General features: G+C 46.0%; 2 protein-coding genes across 3 annotated transcripts in view; one reads left to right on the top strand and one right to left on the bottom strand.

Annotated features, from left to right (window-relative positions):
- APPBP2 (amyloid beta precursor protein binding protein 2) overlaps positions 1-5,299 on the bottom strand; it is a 39,291-nt gene extending 33,992 nt beyond the window's left edge. The window contains exon 1 of the mRNA XM_083479928.1: positions 4,738-5,299. Coding sequence (XP_083336054.1) covers positions 4,738-4,878 — 141 coding nt within the window. The 5' untranslated portion in view covers positions 4,879-5,299. The remainder of the gene's footprint in view (positions 1-4,737) is intronic.
- A 7,892-nt stretch (positions 5,300-13,191) lies between these two features.
- The window catches only part of PPM1D (protein phosphatase, Mg2+/Mn2+ dependent 1D), a 34,107-nt gene continuing 22,984 nt past the window's right edge, over positions 13,192-24,314 (top strand). Inside the window, exons 1-2 of one of the 2 annotated variants that reach the window (XM_083479955.1) lie at positions 13,192-14,016; positions 21,559-21,787. In XM_083479955.1, coding sequence (XP_083336081.1) covers positions 13,653-14,016; positions 21,559-21,787 — 593 coding nt within the window. In that variant the 5' untranslated portion in view covers positions 13,192-13,652. The remainder of the gene's footprint in view (positions 14,017-21,558; positions 21,788-24,314) is intronic. The other variant, XM_083479954.1, reaches the window with a different exon arrangement.

Raw genomic sequence — 24,314 nt, forward strand, 5'->3', positions numbered from 1 at the left:
CACTTGCTGTATCCCAGATGACCCAAGTTAATGCACAAACATTACATATATCAGACTAGAAGTGTGGGAAGGGATGTCTAAATGCCTAATGGAGAGATGAGTATGACAGCTTTACAGTAGACTGCTATTCCTCAAAATATTCCCTGGGTGGAGGCAATCTCTTAAATGGGTTATAAAGTAAAAACCATAAAATCAAAAGGCTAGAATATAAACAAAATGCAAATATGTACTATCCATAAGACTCATAGGAGAATAGACAGCTGCTTTATAAGGAGTCAGACCCTTGGTACATCTAGTCCAGTACTGTCTACACTGACTGGCAGCAGCTCTGCAGGGTTTCAAACTGGGTACATTCTCAGGGCTACCTGGAGATGCCAGGCTGGAACCTTTTGCATGCAAACCAGATGCTCTTCAGCAGAGTTATGTTGGGAAGGGATCGAGACACTAAAGCAAAATGCTAAAGGGTAAAACAAATACTGAGGTGTGCCATCTAAAAATGGTCAGGAAATGCTCAAGTACGTTTTCAGTAGGTGCCCAAAACACATCAATGTCAATGCCTTTCAAATTGTATGGCGGGGGTTGGTGCCACTTCAAGAAGTTTGCTTTCCACGCTGTCACTTGATCTGCTAGCCATGACATGGCCAATAGGACCTCTTCCAATGACCGTAATGATCAACTGGGTACGTTCAGGGGAATATGGTGTCCTAGGTGTTTTGGTCTGAAGTTCTTCATGATTTTGGATGTTAATAACAGAATCCTGTACATGGCTCAGTAGCTAATGAGCAGCCAGTGATGTTCTTGTAAACACATGCGTTAGGTATGTATTCTGCACAGCACCCTAGATGTGACATTGTGAACCAGCTTCATTTTCAAATCAGGCTCAAGGATTTGGGCTTATGGCTGAAAAAAGCGCTTGCGCCTCAGGTTGCAATTCTATACTTTCGTAACCTGGAAGAAAAAAATCCAATGAACTCACTGGGGCTTATTTCTGAGTAGACATGTAAAGAATAGTCAGTGCCCTAAAATGCTGGATTTATGTGAACTACAGCACAGGCTGGGTAACAACAGTGAGTCTTGCAGACATCTTGGAATCTGCATTTGTCATTTTATGAATATATGCAGCCAGAAGACTGTGGAAGCAATGCATGTATTCTGAAATTCTTACTTTTAAAGTGCAGAAAAAGAATTATCCATGGAAAAACAATCCAGACACTAATATGGAAATAATAAGAGTGGTAGAAAATACACATTTTTAAAATCAGGCCTATAAATAGCCATTTGGTGAGTCAGAATAATCACCAGGGATTAAAGCAAACAAACTTTTGTAAGTGAGAAGGAAGATGGTTTTTCTCCCCCACCCCCCTTCCAGAGCTGTGAGTTCTATTAACATTATTTTGTGGGCCAGTAACTTCTGTAATATGGTTTGGAAAGTTCCTCTGAAATGTCCTTCAGATCACAAGCAGAGATGTGACAAAACACCTTGCTCAAGGCCATCATTATGAGAAGAACTAGGAATCTGAACTGTGGCATACTTTCTGCTAGGTGACAGCATCATTCACAAATACAGTTAAAAATGTACATCACTCATGAGTAACTATCAGGAGATACAGATCAAATGGAATGGGGCTGGAAGGGCATCTGGTCTGACTTCCCTTGCTCAGTGATAAGTTCCTCTATCCACTGTCCCACCCCAATTCATGGCTTAGAAACTGGACCACTGCCTGCCACAAGAGAATAGCAAATGAATTACTTGGCTATCCCAGCTGTATGATTATAAATTAATCTAAAACTAGGGTTGGGAACCTTTGGCCCTCCAGATGTTGCTGAACTGCAACTCCCATCACCCTAGGCTGCTGGCCATACTTGCTGGGACTGATGGGAGTTGCAGTTCAGCAACACCTGGAGAACCAAAGGTTTCCCATTCCTGGTGTACATGAAAGCAATGAAACCTGCTGAAATGCCCACTTAGCATTCACAGCTTTCCTCATCTGGGATACCTCGGTCAGTACAGAATAAAAATCTTAATCTTAGGGCCATGAGTTTGAGCCCTGTGTTGGGCAAAAGATTCCTGCATTGCAGGGAGTTGAACAAAATGATCCTTATGGTCCCTTCCAAGTCTACAGTTCAATGATTCTATGACATAAATGGGGATATGATATATGAACTCCAGCCAACATATACGTTTGCAGATTTCCCTGCCTTTGACAAGGCTCATCCTTGCATTTCCAAATGCAGCAGCTCTATCCCATCAAGGGACAGCTTTAATCTCCATTTCATTCTATGTTTGATTGATTTTTCTATGTTTTAGCAGTTCTTATTTTTATCTATAAGATGCCTTGAGTCTCGTCAAGGAAAAAGGCAGCGTACAAATAAATATATACTACTTTCTTTCAAAGCGGTGCCTTTTGCAGAAACTAAGATTCTCTTGTGTTGGAAATGCTGAGTGAAAAGCCTCCCTTGAACCAAAAGCTCTGTCCATTCAGTGGCTAAAATGTGAATATTTAAATGGGTCCGTCCCCCCAATATCTAAGGTAGAGGGTATCTGGAAGTGACTTTAATGGATCCCATTACAGTGCTGTTCCTGTTTGATTGTCCTTCTAGACTAGGTCAATGATGAAAGTGGGGGGTGCCTTTTATCGAGACACCTTTTTAAAAGCTCACATACAGAAGGACTGGAAAACAATTCTCATATGCTAAGGCTTGGGAAGGTGGGGATGGAATCAATTATTATTCTTTCTGCCTTCTTAAGAAGCAGGGGCACACGCTAGTATACCCACCACCCCAAAACGTGTAGGTAGAAGTCGAACCTATTTTTCCACTATCAAGAATAGACCCATAATGAGTATTACTTTTCTTTGTCTTTTAAAGAACACTGGATAAACACCACAGAGCAATTTGCTCTATAACAAACAATAAGATTAACATCGAAGAATGATGGAAGCGGAGACTCTACACGCAACCCAGAGCAGTTTATAGAATACAAACTCTAGGAAAATACCAGGCATCCTTCAACTTGCCCTTGATCTATAAAGTTGACATTTTCAAAGGACCACTTTGAATATTTAACTGGATGGCAAAACAAATAGCAATAAAACTAACCTGAGATGGCGATTTTAGGAAAAATGAAAAGCATGCAGTCTTTATGTTAAAAGGGTACTTCTGATTAAGAACTCCGGCTGTCATGAGAACCTTGAGAGAGAATAAATCCTTATTTTCTTCAGCACCCCAGTTCTACAAACCAAAGTGTGGTGAGGGACACAAATCTCTCTCTATTGCTCCCAATAGTCTAGGCAAGACAGCGTAATCCAACATCACAGTATTACAAAGCATTCTACACTCTCAAGAAAAACACCAACGCTGGAAACACACAGCCACAGCAGTGCTGATTATGACACCCCACTCCAACAAAACAGTACTCTAGTTAATCCTCTGCAGTCGAGGGTTAGAAAGAGAGATATCAATTACACATTTATGGTGCAATCCTCCTAGCCATATCTACTCAGAAGCAAGTCCTGCTGAATTAAACAGGATTTGCCCCCAGATAAGTGGAGTCAGGATTGCAAGCTTAGGCTCCTATGCAGACTTAACTGCTACCATCACCCTGCCCCAACAGGCCTGGTTGGAAAGTGCCCCCCAAATCTGAGACATAAATCTGTTCCAAGTTCTGGAGGAAAGGGGTGTGGGGCAAAAAGTGATACTAGTTTTTTCTAGGGGACAAATTCTAGAATGGGTGCTGACATACAGGGCAAGAAGAGCAAATAAAAGAAAGGAGCAAGGAATTTTTTTGGGGGGGTGTCAGGGCACTTGCCTAGGACGGGTGTGCAAAACTGGAATGGGAGGCAGTCAGTTTTTGAGAAGGAAAATTCTGGAAAAGGCAGCAAAGAAGGGGGTTGGTTTTTTTGGGGGGGGGTTGCAAGGGGCAAAATAAAAAAGAGATCACAGGGAGAGGTACTATAATGGTGGTGAGTATTGTCCCAAGAAATGGTGAAAATACTCCGGGTAGGGTCTAAAAAGCGATTCTACACGGGGCAGGCTCTGCAGTGAAGGGGAGAAAAAGCCAAATAACGGGGAGTGGGGTAAATAAGCAACATACATTCTCTGAGGGTCCACATTCTACAGTGAGGGAGCACAAGCAAAGAGGATGGTGGTTGTTGTTTTTTACATCAGCAAATCCAATTCTGAAATACTGGTCATTCAGAAGGGGGTGCAAACCCCATTTGAAGGAGCAGGAGGAGAAGATGGGTAAAAACAAGATTCCTGGGGCGTGGGTTGCAAATAAAATGCGAGTAGCAAACAGAGCCCCCTTTTGAAATGTACAGAGGGGGGCAAAGAAACTGTTGGGACGCTTCCTGAGCAAAACAAATAAGGATGGGGGTTCCAAATCTGACAGCGGGAGGGGGCGCAAGTAATAGCTTTAGGAGCAAGGGGGAGGCATGGCTTTCGGGGGGGGGGAGTCCACTCGGACGGCAGAAGGAAAAGCTCCCGTTTGGGGAAATGGGTGGCTGGATGCAGAAGGCAGGCCGAGGCGAAAATGGGCTGGGCTGCAGCCATCTTCCTTCCCCCCCAAATTGGGAAAGCGGTACAGGGCGGGGGTGGGGGAAAGAGAGGCGCTCCTCAGTGCCGCCCTTGCGCGGACCCCCCCAAATACAATCAAGGGGGTGCCCCCTTCCCTTCCTCCCCTCAGCCCTATGGCGGGGTCCGTCCCCCCCGGCCCGGCCCGGCCCCGGCCTTGCCCACCTTGTAATAGACGTCGAACTGGATGTTCTCGGGCAAGGAGCGAATGTCCCTGCGGCGCGCCCGGCCGTAGCTGTCGACCACGGCCGAGATGGCGGTGTTGTAGAGCGTCTCGGGCACCCACTCCAGCTCCACGGCCGCCATCTTGCCTGTGCCGAGCGAGGGACGGGCGGGCGGAAGAGGGGTGGATGGAGGGAGAGAGAGAGAGAGAGAGGCCGGCGGTGGCGGCGACGCCTGCCTCTTCGCCCGCCTCCCGCCGGCGCTGCTCCCGGGCTCGGGCCGGCCTGCTGCTTCGCTCGGGGCCTCCTGCTCGCTCCGCCTACCAGCCAGGCGAGGCGACGGGGGGTTCAGCGCCTTCTCTGCTGATGAGGCGGCGGCGGCTGCTTCGCCTCAGGCCGCGGCGGCGGGGCGAGGCCTGCTCGGGAGGGAGCCGCTGGGGGCGCCGTCGCCGCCGCTGCTACTGCCGCTTTGGAGGGAGGGAAGGAAGGAACGAAGGAAGGAAGGAAGGAGGGAGGGAAAAGGAGGAAGGGAGCGCGAGGAAGGGGAGAAGGAGGTCTGAGGGGAAAGGCCGAGGCCGCGGGTCTCGCGCTGCTTCTCTCTCCTCTGGCGTGTGACCCGGTGGCTGCGGTCTTTTCACTGCTGCTGCTTCTAATGAAATAATAATAATAATAATAATAATAATAATAATAATAATAATAATAATAATAATAATAATAATAATATATGGTTGGTATCCGTCTGTCTCGGGAGTTAGTGGAAGAGTGCGCCTGCAGGAACAACAACAAGAAGAAGAACAACGAGAATAAAAATACTTAATGAGACTTTTTTCAATTATTTTAGTAAAATAAAATAGCAAAGTGACTTCTTTTATTCCTCCCCCGCCCATAACATTAAAAATAATAATGCATCTTTAACTTTTGAAAACGAAACACAACCCTGGTTTTTTTCTTAATAAAGTAAAATAGCAATTGTTTTATTTTTCACAATAGAAACGAAAGAACAGAATTGTTCTGTTTTTCTTAATAGAAACAAAACAGCAATGTTAACTCTTAAAAAATGAAAACGAAATTCTTCTGTATAGTTTGGAAGCACATTGGAACAAAAAAAGGAGTTATCCTCATCCCTTTTAGTCCAGATTTTAAAATCAAAAGGGGTGGGGGTGGGAGAAAAAATACTATAAGGCGGTCCACAGGGTTGTCAGTTTAAAGGTTGTCAACTTTAATATTAGTAACGATATGTACTGCTAAGCTATTATTTGTTACTATTATTACTAATAAATTCCTGTTAATAGGTTGCAGCACATTCCATAGGGTTGCAGATTTAAAGATTGTAGTTTGATTGCTTTTCTAAAAGAAAGGGTTGCAGTACAATCAAAGAGGTCTCCAAGCTTAAATTTTGAAGATGGTAAAGTTAAAAGCATCAACAAAGGAAAAATACGTTTCTTAAGGGTACAGAGGAAAAACTGTTCCTAAACTTGTGCCTTTCCTCAAAGCGAAAACAAATCTTTTTCAGAAAGGACCTCTGTACATAGTTCCCCCAGGCATGTGTAGAGTGCACCCTTAAGAAAAACTTCTCCAAGATCCTCAAATATGTGCTGTGCCTTCTCATTACAAACTACAAATGGAATTTTTCCTCACCTTTCTGAAGAGCTGTCCAGGTGTGTGGTAGATCTGATGTCCTATTAGGAGAAGGGCCATAGCTCAGTGATAGATGGACTGCTTTGCATACAGACAGTTCAATCCCCAGCATTCCTAGATCAGTGTTTCCCAACCGGTGTTCCGCGGCACACTAGTGTGCTGTGAGACGTTGCCTGGTGTGCCGTGGGAGGGAGGCGGGCGAGTCGGGCGGCGAGAGGCGGGGCGGTGGCGGCGAGGAGAGGCCGCCCAGCGCGGGGCTCTCGCCGTCTGCCTGCCTGGCTGCCTGCGTGGCGCTGACATCACGGGGCTGTAACGTGCCCCACATAGGCACATGCGGGGCGGCGAGCGAGCTCCCTCCCACATCCCATCGCCGCTCGCTTTGACCGGCCTACTGGGTTGTCGCAGGCGGAAGGCCTGCGCATGCGCGAGGTTTTCGCGCCTTCGGGATTCCCTTCACGCCTTCCTCCTCCCGGGTCCTTGAGAGCGCGGGAAGCGGCAGCGCGAGACCGGCGTTGAGCCTGGTAGGTATTGCGCTTGCCAAGGCAGTCATTTGGGAAATGAAAACTTGCAAAGCAAGCAACCAGTTCAATCTGAAGTACGTGTATGCTTAATATCCTGTATCTGAAACCTGTTCTGCCCCCTCCCCCACACTTGGTGCCATTTTCATCTACACATGCAGCAGAGTAAGTTGACCCAGAATAGTACCAATTCAGATGGCAGATGGGAGAATGACAGTGCTGAATGCTTTCCCATGTAGAACAGTCCTTCCAATTAAAAACTAGCATATTTGGAAGAGGGATGCTAGCCTAACCATTACCTTCTATGCTGTTACTATTTTTTTTTTTTTTTTTACATAAGTAAAAAGTGACCTTTCCCCATCTGGCATGGTGGTGTGCCTTGAGATTTTTTTCATGAAACAAGTGTGCCTTTGCCCAAAAAAGGTTGGGAAACACTGTCCTAGATAAGACTGCACAGAACCCTGTCTGAAATCTTGGAGAGCTACTGTCTGTCAGCATAAACATTACTGAGCTGGATGGACCAATGGTCTGTCTCAGCTTTCAGTCAGTCCTTTATTCAGAACCATGTGGACTGGAAACTTAATTTATAGGGGAGAGCTGTAGCTTTGTGGCAGATATATTCTTTGCTCGCAGAAAGTCTTGGGTTCAATCCCTGGCATCTTCAATAGGTTGGGACTGGAACGTGGAGAGCTGCTGCTAGCCAGTGCAGACATCATTCAGCTAGATCAGGGGTAGGCAACCTAAGGCGATTGGGCCGAATGCAGCCCAATCGCCTTCTCAATCCGGCCCACGGATGGTCTGGGAATCAGCTTGTTTTTACATGAGTAGAATGTGTCCTTTTATTTAAAATGGATCTCTCAGTTATTTGTGGGGCAAATTTGTTCATATTTTTTTCAAAATATAGTCCGGCCCACCACGTGGTCTGAGCGACAGTGGACTGGCCCGCAGCTGAAAAAGGTTGCTGACCCCTGAGCTAGATAGACCAGTGGTTTGGCTCAGTATAAGGCAGCTTCTCATGTTCCTTTGTAGTGGTGTGACAACATCTGGGAACGTCAACGTGTATTTAAACGCACCCTTTGTACATGATGCCAGCCACCTTATTCCTAAGATGACTTTGATGCTTGGGAGTATCTCCCCAAACCCCTTTTTGTCACCATCTTTCTTACTATAGAAGGGACGCGGGTGGCGCTATGGGTTAAACCACAGAGCCTAGGACTTGTCGATGAGACGGTCGGCGGTTCAAACTCCGTGACAGGGTGAGCTCCTGTTGCTCGGTTCCAGCTCCTACCAACCTAGCAGTTCAAAAGCACGTCAAAGTGCAAGTAGATAAATAGGTGCCGCTCTGGCGGGAAGGTAAATAGCGTTTCCATGCACTGCTCTGGCTCACCAGAAGTGGCTTAGTCATGCTGGCCACATGACCCGGAAGCTATACGCCAGCTCCCTTGGCCAATAAAGAGATGAGCACCCCAACCCCAGAGTCGGTCACGACTGGGCCTAATGGTCAGGGGTCCCTTTACCTTTACCTTCTTACTACTACCAAAGCTTACTTTTCAGAAAAGCCTTTGGCTCAACCTGCTGGTTACAATGCTGTACTTCAAGGTGAGGCAACCTGTGAGCCTTCAGATGTTATTGGACTACAACATCCATCATCCCCAACCAGCAACAGCCAGTGGTCCAGGTTGAAGGGACTTGTAGTCCAACATCTGGAGAACCACAGGCTCCCCTTCCTTGCTGTATTTGAATTAAGCCTGTAAGAAAATCTTAAGTGTCACAGATTATTCCTTTTATCTTTCACTGCCTCTTATTTCCCATGCTTGCAAGCTCTTGGGGCAGAGACAGTCTTGCGTCAGAAGAGTGTCAGGCACATCAATAACCTGTAATATATTAATAACATTCACAACAACAAGACCACAATCTTTATATTCAGAGATGGAGCTGAGTATGGTGACACAGTGTGAACATTTAAAGCATGTTTAAAACTTCCCTCAAAGTATCCTGGGAATTGTAGTTTGTTAAGGGTGCTGGAGATTCTAGTTCTCTGAGGAGGTAAACTGCTGTTCTAAGGATTCTTTGGGGAACTTGTTATTTAAATGTATGGTGTGCACACAGTTCATGGAAATGTACATGAACTGTGCTGCAAAAGTTGCTGACTGTACCACAGTGCAACATTTTAGTTAGTGTACTGGTAGTCACACATGACATGTGCATTGAACTAGTTTAGGTTGTAGGATTGGGAAGCTTCTTAGAAAGCAGAGGTAGAACTAAGCTAAGCAGCCAAAGTGACAAGCTGTCCTGGGCTTGATTTGAGTCATGACTTGTCTCCTACTGTTTGCAAAAATATTGCTTAGCCCTGGAGATAGATCTATCTATCTGGTGGGGTATTCAACTAAGCTCTACTCAGAGTAGCCCCATTTAAATTAAAGGGCCTAAGGTATGGCCTACTCTGAGTAGGACTAACATTGGATTCAACCTTTGGTTTCTGAACATGTACAAAGTTCATTTTGGGTCTTTTTCAGCTCCTGTTCCTTCAATATAACAATTATTGACCGTGGAAGATAATCAACACCTGGATAGCTCAGTCAGTAGAGCATGATAACTCTCAGTCTCATTGTTGTGGGTTTGAGCCCCATGTGGGACAAAAAGATTCCTGCTTGACATGGGGGTTGGACTAGATGATCCTTGTGGTCCCTTCTGTGATTCAGTGAACAGAGGGTTTCAGGTAGAGGGCACTCTCAGCCCAGCTGGGGATGCCAAGGATTGAACCTGGACCTTTTGCATGAATAACAGATGCTCTACCACTGAACTACAACCATTAAATACAGTATATGGAAATCAGAGCCTCTGAGCAAGGGGCAGAGTTGTCTCAGCCAACCTCTAGCCTTTGGTTTTCTTCCAGCATCAGGCCACTGCTTTATTGCATTCTGAGCAGTATAGAAGTTGCCAGATCCTTCTATAACTTCTGTTTCAGTGTATCTGAAGAAGTGTGCATGCACACGAAAGCTCATACCAAGAACTAACTTAGTTGGTCTTTAAGGTGCTACTGGAAGGAATTTTTTTTATTTTGACTATGGCAAACCAACACGGCTACCTATCTGTAACTGGGGTATAAGTAATTGATGATGATGATGATTACATCCTGATATATAGCTATAGTTTTAGGTATTTCTCGATATCGTATTTATCACTCGCTACTTATACCTATGGCAAACTATCACCACTTAAATATCTATAAAAAGGTAAAGGACCCCTGACAGTTAAGTCCAGTCGCGAACGACTCTGGAGTTGCGGGGCTCATCTCGCTTTAGTTCTATATTATTCCTTTTTCCTCTCTCATTTCCTGTTCTAGACATCTGAGTTCGATTGCTTGCGCCTCGTTGCCTTAGGAACAGCTTAGCCGGCTCCCGCACAAACTGGCCGCCCAAACATTCTTTAACGTATCGGGGCGCGCTCAAGTCCTCATCCGTCTCACGCAGGCGCGCACGGAACTATTCTTTCACCTCGCCCGCCTTCCCTCACTTCTGATTGGTCGGCGTATTTTGTACGTTTTAGTCTTCTCCGCCGGGGCTCTCGCGGAATGCTGGGAAGAGTGGCGGAAAAGAGGTTGAAAGGTTTGCTTCCTTGCAAGCAATGGACCTTCCTGCTTAGCCCTCCTGGGCTCAGAGAACGATCCATTTTGTCTGGCGGATAGATTTCCAAGAAGCGCCAGCCTTATGTTTGTTATAAGCAGGAGTTGAGGGCAGTAGCCCGCCCCTGTTGTCGGTCCCTAGCAGCTGCTATTCAGAGGTAGACTGCCTCTGAAGGTGTAGGGTCCATCCCAAAATATTATAACTAATAAAAACATAATTGCGAAGAACCATTCAGTCCAGCATCTCATTCCCCTCATTGGCTGAACAGAAGTCCTAGAAAAATGTCTGCAAGATAAGAAAATCCCTGCTGGATCAGGATCTGTTGAGTGCAGTATCCTGTTATCACAGGGAGAACATAGCCATTGTGGTCAGCCACATTCTCCATGAATTTGTCTTGCCCCTTTTTAATTCATTCTTTGTAAAATACACAATTGTAATACATATACCAACAGCTAGTTTCTCACAGAACTAAGAAGAGTGCTGGTACATTTTGCATCATATCTCAGGATGTACAAAACCTAGAGACTATAAACTTTAAAAAAAAAAAGTGTATACTTCTCATAAAATAATGTTTGTTATTTACAGTTTTTAGGATTGCGTTTATTAAGACTAACTTATTTAAACAACAATCTGCTGTCCGATTAATTAAGGGCACCTTCTGAGTCAGTTAAGCTTTTTTCCTCCTCATTGCCCCGTCGCAAAAATCACCAACCTAACTGATTAAACATTACAGCCCAGTTATTACCAGGCAGGCACCTTTTTTTCTTAGTTTTCTGACACCTACTTAAAACTTTTTGATTTAGGTAAGCCTACTCATACGTGAAACCTTGTTATGTTCAATTGTTTTTAAAAATCATTGATTTTATCTATATTTTGTTAACTGTATTATGTCACCAGTTTTTAAGTCTGTTTTTATTGCTATTTTTTAATAAACAATCTGAATCATTTAATGTTAAACCACTTAGGATATATATATATTTATTAAGCGGCATATACATTTTAATAAGTAAATTAAAAGGGTATCTAGCACTTTTGAGATATTCAGGTCGCTTTTCAACACACCTTGTTGCAAGTTTCTGGTTGTGACAAAGCCAGGTAAGATGCCAAGTTACAAACCTTCCTGTGTTTTGTCTAGTTTTTGATTGCAAGCCCTGTTGGACAGAGAGACCTGTCAAACCTGTTATTTGCAGAGCCTCAGGTAAAAAGATAAAGAAACATAGTGTTTTGTAACACCTTAAGGACTGAGGCTGAAGTCATATACCTAATGACCCTGGGAAGGGAGTCCCACTGAGCTCAATGGGAATGACATATTATTATGGCATAATAGGCTTTCGTGAAATAGTGTCCACATCAGCTGCATGGAGTGTGTTATCCATGCCTAATTAGCCAGTATATAAACACACACACAAAGTAGTAAAAAATGCAAGCAGTCTGGTCAGAGGGAAATTAAACGCAAGCAGGGCAGACTGTTGTCAACTATATCAAAGCTTAATTATCATAATTTTAACTGGAAGGTAGGGCCCTGTGTCACAGGCACATAAAACATATTGCAGCTCCTCACCGTCCATCATTCTAACCACTGTGTATGTAACAAGGCCAAGACAGTCATAAGACTAACAATTTCTGGAGCCTGTTGTAGTCTAATTAGTGTGTGAGAGTGTCGGGGTGTTATCATGAGTATCTGTACTTTAAATATGGCCAAGTCTAGATCCTACTCCATTGTTTTGATTACAATTTTTAAAAATTCAAATTTCTAAATATTTCTGTTATATGTTGTTACCATAGCACAAGAGGTTAAAAGCAGAGACCCTGCCAAGAAAACTTCATGAATATGAATTCATTATGCCATTAAAATAATTTTTAAAAATCAAAGACAAATACCTTTTAACCTGAATCAAACCACTTTTTTGTTAAAAAAAATAAGTCAAAGAAAACTTTATTGAATAAAACAATATATACATGGTTTCGAACTTGGGATAACGTTTTCCAAAAAGGCCACTTCTTGCACAATGCATGCATGAATTATAACAACAAATATTGCTAAAGAAGAAAAATAATAACACGAATTAAAGCATGCTTTAATAATGATACCTCAATCCATCATAACAAATATTAATTACAGAAAAATAATAATATGAATTGAAAGATACTCTTTAACAATGGAATGTTAATGTTTTGCTTATGAATTCAATAACTTGCACTCCTGAGTCCTGTAAAAACGGATCAAGGCGGAGTACATAAAACGAACGATAAAATAAAAATCAACGCCAGAGATAACCTTTCCTCTGTAACCGGGGACCTCGGTTGTCCTTTTTTATCTGTAGAGCTTTTGAGAAGTGTGCGGGGTGTTTTGAACGCATTTCTTCCTCCCCTAGGTTTTAATATGGGGTTATTTTTGTTTCGCTTTGCGCTGCCTTGGGGGTAAGGTAAAGCGACTAACAAATCCAACGATCAAATAAATATTAATTTAAAAATACTAACAACACTGTAACCGCCAACCCATTCCATCTTCTGCCTAGATTACAAGGAGATCCTTAAAACACGCATGAATAGATTTGAGTTTGTGAGCGAGTGGGAGGAAGGAGCAACAGGGTGAGCTGGCAAATCTCTCCCCTGCGCGCGCCTCCCTCGTTTTCCCTTCCTTTTGGGGGGGGGGAGGCGGAGGCTCGTGCACGCGAGGCGCGCCCCCCGCTCCTCCCTTGGAACGTCGAACCTCCCCGGCGTTCTATCGGAAGCGGCGATTGTTCCGCCTTTTGCTACATCGCGCTCCGAGCCGCCCGCGCGGAGGGTTAGAGACGGGGAGAGGGAGAACCAGAACAGGGCATGCCTGGACAGCGCCTGCCAGCGCCGCCGCCGCGGCTCCTCCTCTTCCTCCGACGGTCATAAACAATAAAGTCACCGCCGGCCGGGAGAGAGAGAGAGAGAAAGAGAGTGATTGATTGATTGGGGGGGGAGGAGGGGGCATCAAAAGAAAGAAGCCGAGCGCGGATCACCTCTAGGCTTTTCAGGGGAGCAGGGAAGGAGGAGGAGAAGAAGAAGAAGGGATAAAGCGGAGGAAGGAGGTGGGGGGGCGGCCGCGGCGGCCGCAGCCTGGTTCCCGTCGGGAGGAGGCAGAGGGGGCGGCCCGATCTCCCCGCATGGAGGGTCCCTGCTCTCTGGGGGTGAGCCTCTTCTCGGACCAAGGCGGCAGGAAATACATGGAGGACGTCACCCGCATCTTGGTCGAGCCGGAGCCAGAGGCGGCGTCGGGGATGGGCGCAGCGAGCGGCGGCGGCGGCAGAGCATTAGGCGGGGATGATGGCGGCGGCTGCGACCGCTCGGTGGCCTTCTTCGCCGTCTGCGATGGGCACGGCGGGCGCGAGGCGGCCCATTTCGCCCGGGAGAACCTCTGGCCTTTCATCAAGAAGCAGAAGGGCTTCCGATCCCACAAGCCGGCCGCCGTCTGCGCCGCCCTCCGCAAGGGCTTCCTCGCCTGCCACCGGGCCATGTGGAAGAAGCTGCGTGAGTTACTGCTGCCCTTCGCTGCTTGTAAACCCCACATCGCCTTGTTTGTTTGTTTGTTTGTTTACCTCCCCCTTCCCCACGTTTGTTTGTTTGTTTACCTTCCCCCCCATCGCAACTTCCCCCTATATAGTCAGCGGGGCTTGCTTTGCAGCCAAGTAAATGGGTGCACGATGACAGCAGGACTGTGCGCCGGAGTTTACTCGGGAGTAACGGCGCAATCCTAACGATACTTGTTCAGAAGTAAGGCCTACTGAATTCAGTGGGACTTGCCCCCTCTCCTCCCGTAAGTGAGGTTCGGATTGCCTACTATACAACGCAGTCCTAACCCTGCCATGCGTCAGTTCGGTGGGGCTTACTCCCGGGTAAGTAGGGTTCGGATTGCAACTGCTGCTCCGGATAGATGCAGGTTTACTCAGGAGCAAGGCGTTTGTCTCCAATGAGTTGGGCTTGCTCCCAGGTAAATGAGCAAAAGCCTCGCACCCTTATGGGCAGCATCTCAGACTTCTATGGAGTTGTCTAAGGATGTATCCAACTAAATTATTTTCCCCATTGAAAGGCATAGACCTGATTTAGTCGTGCCCCTTTGATTTCAGTGGCTAGGCTCTAAGTAGAACACTAGATGCAACCAGCTGTCATCTTCCTGGTGGAATCCAGTGGGATTTCCAGAATGGCAGCACGTTTTCTTGCAAGCCTGTGCAGGTCTCCTTGGAAGTAAGTCGTACAGGATTCAGAGATATACTGGATGTTGTGCCACACAGTGTTATAGTGCCAGCTTCAAAGTCCTCCCCTGTTCACGCCTACTTCAGAGGTAGCTCTCACTGAGTTACTCATTCTGTTATTTAATTGTTTTGCTTTCAATGAAGCTTACTCCCTCAAATGGATTTACAATGGCAGAGGGGCGCCCTCCATTGTGTGTGTTTGTGTTTTGGGGAGCATCTTCCATAACACCTCCTTTCCTGGAATTAAAGTAGCTCCAGGTTTTTACTTCCTTTCTGTAGCATTCACATAAGGGAAGAGAGATCCTGATTAAATCTGACTCTGGCTAAATTGGATAGTATTATTTTGGGCTGCTGTTACAAGCGATGCATTTGGATTAATTTTTTTTATGCATCATGTATTGGATAGGATTGTGGGGGGGGGGTAGTTAAAAAATAGTATTATTGATAATAGATTGTCTGAATTTCTGACCTGCCAATAAAAAATAGTTGTGACTTGCATATTCAAACATGTAGCCGGATCCTGTGTGTGTTGCCTAGGAAATGTGTCCTACTGCATTGAGTGGGAATACAGGAATTCAGGTGCTGCCTTAAGCTGAGTTAGACCATTGGGGTCCACCAGTGTTCGAAATTAGTCAGGCACCAGGCACATTTTGCTAATGGCACAGGTCCAGGTGTGACTACATGGATATCTCTGGATGCTAGGTTGGCAATTGACATCTCCATCTGGCTGGCCTCTCCAGCTTTCTTAAGCAAGTAAGCAGAAGAGCTTATTTACTGCATTCATATCCCACCTTTCCCCCCAGAGAGTACATGGCTCACCCACCCCCTCCTCAGTTAATCCCTACAACAACCTTGTGGGGTAGGTTAAGAGGCTGTGCTTGACTCCCAAGGTCACCCAGTGAGGGAGCTTCATGGCTTGAGTGGGGATTTGAACCCTGATTTCCCGGGTACTAGGTTAAGAACTTTGCTTCAGGATGAAAACAGAAATCACGTTAGCTAATGGGGCTGCCTGCTGCCGCCACGTGATTTCTGTTTTCATCCTGAAGCAAAGTTCTTAACCCGAGGTACTACTTCTGAGTCTGTAACCTGAAGCGTCTGTAACCTGAAGTGTCTGTAACTCGAGGTACCACTGTATTGTCGGCATCACTCCAGGATTTCAGACAAGAATATTTACCAGCCCTGCTACCTGGAGATGCTGGGGATCCAACCTGAGACTTTTGCATGCAGAGCAAATGTTCAACCACTGAGTTATATCCCCCTTTCCAAGGGGAGCCTAACCCCAAATGGGGCTTATTCCGAAATTAATCACCTGCAGAATTGTGGCCCAGTTTTATGAACACTCATGTAGGGAGGAGTATGTCCAAATGGGGAGTAGATGTTGGCTTGGGCCTTAGTTCTATTCCTGCTTGCTTGGTGCCAAATCCTGTTGATCTCTGGGGTGAACACATGAATGGAACCGGACTTCAGAGCTGGGACTTTGTGTGTAGAGGAAGCGTTGACTGGGTCTCGCTTACAAAGTAATTGCACACATCTGTGAATAGGCAGAATCTCATCTTCACATGGAACTGTTGACCCGTGGTTTCATATAACTTTCAGCCAGGGGTGGGCAACCTGTGGCTGTCCAGAAGTTTTGGGACTCCAGCTCCCGTCATCCTTGAATGTGTTGGCTGGGGCTGATGGCATTAAGCCCATCAACATCCAGAGAGCTGTATGATTGCTTAGAAAGCCAATGGTTTCCTCCTGCCTGACTGGTCAATGAATGCAGAGGCACTAGGGCGGTTGACAAGAGTCTATTCAAGTTACCGTATTTTTCCGTGTATAAGACACTCCCATGTATGAGATGACCCATATTTTTTGAGCCCCAAATTATGAAATAATTAATTGCAACATTGCATGTATAAAACGACCCCCAATTTTAAACTTTAAAAATTTGGGAGAAAATACAGTCTTATACACGGAAAAATACAGTAGCTCTCCAGTTAATTTCCAATATTTTGGATTGCTTGTGCTGTTAGTCCATAGCTCCATTCACCTGCAATCACACTCCAGAGGTGCTCTTCTAAGGCACTCGCAAGTTTGTTGTAGTGGTTAGAGTAGGACCCATGGGTCCTGGGTTCAAATCCCTACTCAGCCAGAAAGTTTTCACTGGGTGACTTTGGGCCAGTTGGCATCTCTCAGTCTAACCTACCTGGGGGAGTGGGGGAATCACATATGCTGTCTTGAGCTCTTTGGAAGAAAGGTGAGATATAAAAATAAAATCCTGCTTATTTCAGTGGGACTTACTCCTGGTTAAATGTGTGTAACATTGTCACCTTGTACACCCCACCGCAATTAACCCCCCCCTCCCCTTTGCAGGCTTAATTCTTCATTACAACTGTTTCACTGCTCATTCTGCCTTCTCACTTCTTTTCCCCTTTTTAAAAAATGTACATTATTTGAAATTCGTGGTCATTTATCCCCTTCCTTGATCCTGAAATGTGATGGGGTTAGCAACGTGAAAGCTGGGTAATGTTCCTGAACTTGGATATGTGTGCAAATGAAGAAAAAATTAAGACAAAACTCAGAATACCCTAATAGCCCGTTTTGTCAGTGTTTTTCACGAAAGGAAACATTTGTGCATTTTAAACGCTTTGCAGAACTCTGGGCTCCTATCCATTAATAAGATTGTACCCTTTTCTCCTTACTTGGGCTGCAATCCTTCCATGTGCCTACCTAGAAGTAAGCCCTGTTGAATTCAGTGGGGCTTCCAGGTAAAGTGGGGTTAGCATTTCAGCCTTTGTCTCTCCCGTCCTCTATCCCAAACCCCCTGTAAGCTCTTTGTTAAAACAGGGTATGGCCAAAATTGGTTACAGCTTGTTGTAGCCAGGAAACAGGCCTGGACTGAATTAGTGACAACAAGGGGAATGTCCGAAATATATATTACAAATGCCCGGTTCTCATAAAGAATGGAGCGTGGCTGTCAAATTTCAGATTTCCTTCCTTAATTGTTTTGCAGAGCAGAACCGGAGTGTGTTTGTGTGTGTGCCATTTTAGAGTCTGTTTCTCTTACCCATTTTCCTGGTTTTTCTGGCTACATAAGATAGCATCAGGGCTATATCAGGTTGCTTTCTGTAGCCCTCCGTTCATGTTATTCTCCTCTCCCCTTCACCTGGCTGCAAGTTTATCCAGAGGCAGCCTCTCCATGTGCCATTTTAAATTCCCCACAATGCCATGGGGCGCGCTCAGTGTAGTGTCGCACCAGGGAACCATGGGAAAGTAAAATGGCAGCCTTCAGCGGCCAATGGCATAGCAAGGTCTTGGAGCACTGCGATCAGGTCACAGAAGAAAGATGGGGTATAAATGAACTGGGTGGGAGGGAACACTGCGTGTTGGGAAGACTGCAGTCATGCTAAGATTTGCAAGGTGTAGCTGATGAATCGATCAAAATATTCTCAAGAGCCAGTGTGGTGTAGTGGTTAAGAGCGGTAGACTCGTAATCTGGGGAACCGGGTTCGCGTCTCTGCTCCTCCACATGCAGCTGCTGGGTGACCTTGGGCCAGTCACACTTCTCTGAAGTCTCTCAGCCCCACTCACCTCACAGAGTGTTTGTTGTGGGGGAGGAAGGGAAAGGAGAATGTTAGCCGCTTTGAGACTCCTTCGGGGAGTGATAAAGTGGGATATCAAATCCAAACTCTTCTTCTCTTCTTCAACTAACTAAAAAGGAACTCCTGATTAATAGGACAGGAAGCTTTTCTTTTTTTAAAAAAAATAAAACATTTTAAATGCAGGTCACATTAGGAAAGAGGCCTAGCCTCTTGTGTGTGATGGGGTTCGGTCCTCAACATCTTGGGATACAGTTGGGAAAGACTTCCTGACTAAAATCTTGGACAGCTGCTGCCAGTCCGTGTAGACAATAGTGGGCCAATGGTCTGAAAAGTACTATAAGGCATCCATTTGGCCACTGTGATGCTGGGTCTTTGGTCAGATCTACCAGGGCTCTTCTTAGGTTCTTATGACCCTAAATTAACTGCACTGTACAGTACAGTGCCTGTCATTCTTGCCCAAACCCTGATTTTTTTATTTGCAGGTATTCTATTTATCGGCATTTCCCTAACTGTTCATTTACACATTGCATTTGAGCTTTCGTATGATGCCAAAAGCCACTTCCGAATCTATAGTGCAAGTTTCGTACTCATTTCCATATTACTTACGAATGGATTTTTCTTTTCCTGGAAAGAAATAACACTGGAATTAGCCCTGAACTTGCACTATATGCCACTAAAAGTTCAAGAAGTAGCTTTTACGTTGTTTGAAAGCTCAAATATAATGCGGAACTGAATAAGGGAAACGGAATAAGCTTCCATGTGAATGCAGCCTTAGAGTTGGATCTGGAAGAGCTGGACTCAAATATTCGCTTTAACCGTGAACTCACGGGGTGGACTGGGGTGCAGTCAAGCTCTCCTTAAATGGACATCTGCCTTGCATGGCTATTGAGGATCTTGCCTTCAGCTTTGTTACTCAGAAGGAAAAGTGGGATTCAGATAATAGCTAAATAAATAAAATGCTTGCAACAATAATAATAATAATCAGGGTTTAGGCAGGACTGACAGGGGCTGTACATTCCTGTTAATTCCGGATCGTAAGAACCTAAGAAAAGAGCCCTTGGTTGATCGGACCTAAAGCCCACCAAGCCCAGCATCTCAATGGTCACCCAGTTGCCTGTGCGAAGTCCGCAAGCAGGTCAAGAACGCAACAGGGAATCTGCCCACTTGCAATTCCCAGCAGCTGGGCATTCAGAGCAGAAGAACGAGCTGCAAGAAGGAGCGAGGGGCTTAAAATCAGTGTCAAGACCCAGGGTTGCTCCTAGCAGCTGGGCTTCCGATCCCTGGCTGGCAATTGGCACGTGCTGCAGCCAGTTGATGCACTCTTGGCTCTGTTCCCTGGCCAATGGCTCAGGGGTGTAGGGGAGGGACCTGCCTTTGTTCCTTTGAGCGCATTTGGTTCGCAAGGGGGAGGGAGGGAGAGAGAGAGAGAAGGGGCTGCAAAAATCTGTCCAGTGTTTGTGTGTGTGTGTGTGTGTGTAGGGGAGAGGAGAGGTGAGATGTCTTGAAAAGTGTTGATTGGATCTCTGAGTTTAAGCATGCCTTCTCTGTATGCGTGGGCTCAAACAAAAAACGGATTTGACCATGAGCTGACTGTGGTTGTACACAGTTTGTTGTGCTGCTGTTTCTTTAATCCTCGTGGTGCAGTGATATTTGTGGTGTATATGTTGTGTCCTCCCCCCCCCCCAAAGGCATCCTCAGTGTCTCAGAAGAGTTGGGAAATGTAGGAAGTGGCCTTATATCAAGTCAGAACATTGGTCCATATAGCTCAATATTGTCCACACTGACTGGCAGCAGCTCTCTAGGGTTTCAGGCGGGGGGGGGGTCTCACCCGACCCTTGGGCCTTCCTCACACAGAGCAGACGCGGTACCATTGAAAAGCGACCCCTTCCTGAGAGCTGTGAGGAGACCCCCCCTCGTTCCCCTCCTGGAGTCACAGTGTGGTTTAACAAGCCTTATTCTTGGAACTGAAGCTCTGTGAGGGGGACAGGCGTCTCCTAGCAACTCTCAGCACCCCTAACAAACGGCCTTTCCCAGAATTATTTAGGGGTGGCAGAAGCCATGGCTTTTTAGAGTCACATGGTAGTGCTTTAAGTTGATGGTGCACATGTGGCCTTTGAGTTTGGGAACTGGCCCACTGGATACGGGGAATAGTCGCTTCCACCACGGTTACGATTGCTTTTGACTCTGGCCCTGCCCACTGCTGGAATGCAGCTTCTGGAAATAAGGGAATGTGGGCCTTATGCTGAGAAACTTTCCCCATTATTATTATTATTATTATTATTAGTAGTAGTAGTAATAATAATAATAATAATAGTAGTAGTAGTATACAGTATACTGTAGTGCTCTTCATCCAAAGGCCTCAGAGCAGGTCACAGCATTAAAATATAAGATAAAACAAAATGCATAATAAAAACCAGAACAAAAAATACCAATTCCACCCCCTCAAAAAAACACATTTAAAAGGATATACAATGGTACCTCAGGTTACATATGCTTCAGGTTACAGACGCTTCAGGTTACAGACTCCGTTAACCCGGAAATAGTACCTCGGGTTAAGAACTTTGCTTCAGGATGAGAACAGAAATTACTCAGCAGCGGCAGCAGGAGGCCCCATTAGCTAAAGTGGTGCTTCAGGTTAAGAACAGTTTCAGGTTAAGAACAGACCTCCGGAATGAATTAAGTTCTTAACCTGAGGTACCACTGTATGTTGATGATCCCAAGGCCTGGTTGAAGAGGAACGTTTCCGCCTGGCTCCTAAACATATATAATGAAGGCGGTCCTTGAAGTATTGCAGCCCTGAGCCATTTAAGGCTTTTTAGGTCAAAACCAGCCTTTTGAATCGGGCCAGGAAGCTAATGGGATGCCAATGCAGTCAGACCAGGACCGGCTCAAACCGTCTTGTCTCGGTGAGCAACCTGGCCACCAAATTCAGCATTGGCTGATGTTTCTGGACCGTCTTCAGAGGCAACCCCATGTATAAACACGTTGAGGTAATCTAACCGAGAGGTTACCAGAGCCTAGGCAACAGAAGTGAGGCTATCCCTGTCCAGATTGGGGTGCAGCTGGGCCACCAGCCAAAGCCGATGGAAGGCACGCTGCGCCACCGAGGCCACCTGACCCCTTTGGGGAATGAGTATCTGTGGGCCTGGTTGATGCCTGTGCTTTTTTGTTCAGGATGTTGTGCCTAAGTTAAAATCCATTTTCTCATCTCTCTCTCCCCTGACCACGCTTTGCAGCAGAGTGGCCGAAGACCATGACAGGCCTGCCAAGCACGTCCGGGACGACCGCCAGCGTGGTCATCATCCGGGGCTCAAAGATGTATGTGGCTCATGTCGGCGACTCGGGCGTGGTGCTCGGAGTCCAAGACGACCCTAAGGACGACTTCATCCGGGCTGTGGAGGTGACGCAGGATCACAAGCCTGAGCTCCCGAAGGAGAGGCAGCGAATCGAAGGCCTCGGGGGCAGGTAGCCATCTTGTCTTCTCTTTTTGTGCCGTGTGACAGAAAATTGGGTTTTGCTGGACAGGTTGGATCAGGGGTCAGCAAACTTTTAAAGCAGGGGGCTGGTCCACTTTCCCTCAGACCTTGTGGGGGGCCAGACTATTTTTTTTTTGAGGGGGGGGGATGAACGAATTCCTATGCCCCACAAATAACCCAGAGATGCATTTTAAATAAAAGCACACATTCTACTCATGTAAAAACACCAGGCAGGCCCCATAAATAACCCAGAGATGTATTTTAAATAAAAGGACACATTCTATTCATGTAAAACACGCTGATTCCTAGACCGTCTGTGGGCCGGATTTAGAAGGCGATTGGGCTGGATCCGGCCCCCAGGCCTTAGTTTGCCTAGCCATGGGTTGGATCAACAAGTGTTTCTTTTTTCATCTTCTGTCTTTCCCTGCCAGCAAATGGTTAACGAATGGCAGCCTCTGATTGGCCATGGTTCCAGGAGGGAGAGTTTAAAAGGAGAGGATTTGAAGAGAGACAGTTAGTTAAGAGGGTTGGAATTGAGGTTGGGAGATAGGTAGGGAGACAGGTTGAGGTAAAAAGAGTTGGTTCTGGGAAAAAGCAGCTTCTGCTCTGAGCGTATTGTGGAGGACAGAGTGTGGTGTTGCACAGAGTTTTTTAGCCCCCCCCCCGTAACCTTTTGTACACAATAAGGATCCCGTGATCTACCAGGATCAGCTGGGGATCTACCGGTAGATCGCGATCTACTGGGTGGACATCCCTGGTCTATTACTTAAAGTACCTCAGGAGCAGGATTGTTAAAGGGGGTGGATAACTGAAAGAAAGTATCACCGTATAAAGGGACCAAACTCTAAAACAACTGAGGACGAATTTAAGCAAAATCGCACTGTATTCCTGAAGTAGCCTAAGTTTAACCCATTTGTGTTATATACTAGCTTGCCTTAAATAAATCTTTATTGTTTATTTAAAGAAAACCTGTCTGAGACTCCAACTTACTAGTTATCCCCTCACAAAGGTCCCCCCGCAGAATATGCTGGGGTACAATTTTAAGAGGACAATAAAAGAAACCTTTGGGTAAAGGGTTGTTCAGTGAGGTGGGGGCAATTTATCTAAGAGGGAGCGGGCACAAAGGCATGAGAGGAAAAAGTACCATCGTGCCCGTCCCATGCTGCTCCCAAGGGGAGGCGTTTTCACAAGGCTCCCTGGTCATCTATCCCTGGGGTTGGCAGCTGGATCTGGCCAACAGGTCAGATCCTGACTCCCTCCACCCCCTGTGGACCACTTTGACTGGTGTGGGCTGTCAATCACATGACACCACATGATGCTTTTTTGCCAATCTTGGCTCCCGAGGGGATTTGTAGTGAAGGAGACGGCATTTCAGATATTCAGGGCCTGAGACATTTAGGACTTTGAACATCAATGTGACTTGGGCCTGGAAATGAACAGGCAGACAATTTATGGGGTGAGGGGAGAGAGAGCCTTTTTGTCAGTTGCTGATTCCCCCTTTTTTAACTGGAGGTGCCAGTGGTTATAAATGTTTCCAGATTTTGAATGATGGTAAACTTGGCTAAGATCGTATAATACAGCAGTCTCTGAAAATGTCCCCCCAAATGATAAATCTGCCCCTGCCCTGAGATGTGCGTATCTGAGGCTCTTACCTTGCTGCCATCGATGCCCAAAATAAGGGGAGGCTTCACTATAATTTCAGCACTAAATGAAAAATTCTCCATTTCCCTCAGCTTCTAAACACTGCTAGCTTTTCAGGGTTTCAAATCGTTTTAAGCTTTTTAAAATTGTTTTATCTGGCTTTTTTAAAAATGTGTGTGAGAGGGAGATGCTGGTTGGCTGTTGAAATGGACAAACAAACGAAATATTTAAAATGTATATATGAATGTATGACTTTATTAGCTGGATCAGTGCAAAGTGTCCGTCTAGTCCCATTTCCAGCAGCAGGCTGCCAGATGCTCCTGGGAAATTTGCAAAGAAAGTCATGAAAGCAAATGGCTCCCTTTGGTTGCAAGACCCCGGCATCTGGCGCTGAGCTCTGGCGCAGAAAAAGCTCCGGCTCCCTGCGAGTCGTAGTCCATAAATCATGAGCCAGCCCTCAGGAGTTCCCCTTTTCATTTTGCTCTCCTGCTGGGGTTGGATGTCATTTTGGCATGGATGCCAACCAATCAGGTTGCCAGCTATGGGCAAGAGTCCAACCAAGCCGGGGTCCCATCCCAACCAGAGTTGGAGTAGATTTGGCGCTAACCTTCCTTTCGCCCTGCTGTCTGCAGACACTGTCTACAGCAGGGGTAGCCTATGTGGTGTCTTATAGCTCTTGTCTTCCCAAGCTATGGCCATGCCAGCTGGGGGTGATGGGAGTTGTAGTCCACATATGGAGGACACCCCATTGGCTATTGCTGATCTAGTGTCACCCTGGCTGATGTCAGCCGTGGTTGGAATCCCTGGCAGTCATGGTTTCCATTGCAGCCCGAGTGTGAGGTGCAGTTGCAGACCAGCCAGACTTCAAAGTGCAG

Source organism: Podarcis liolepis (assembly GCF_965112155.1).
Source record: "Podarcis liolepis genome assembly, chromosome: 16".
Classification (NCBI taxonomy): domain Eukaryota; kingdom Metazoa; phylum Chordata; class Lepidosauria; order Squamata; family Lacertidae; genus Podarcis; species Podarcis liolepis.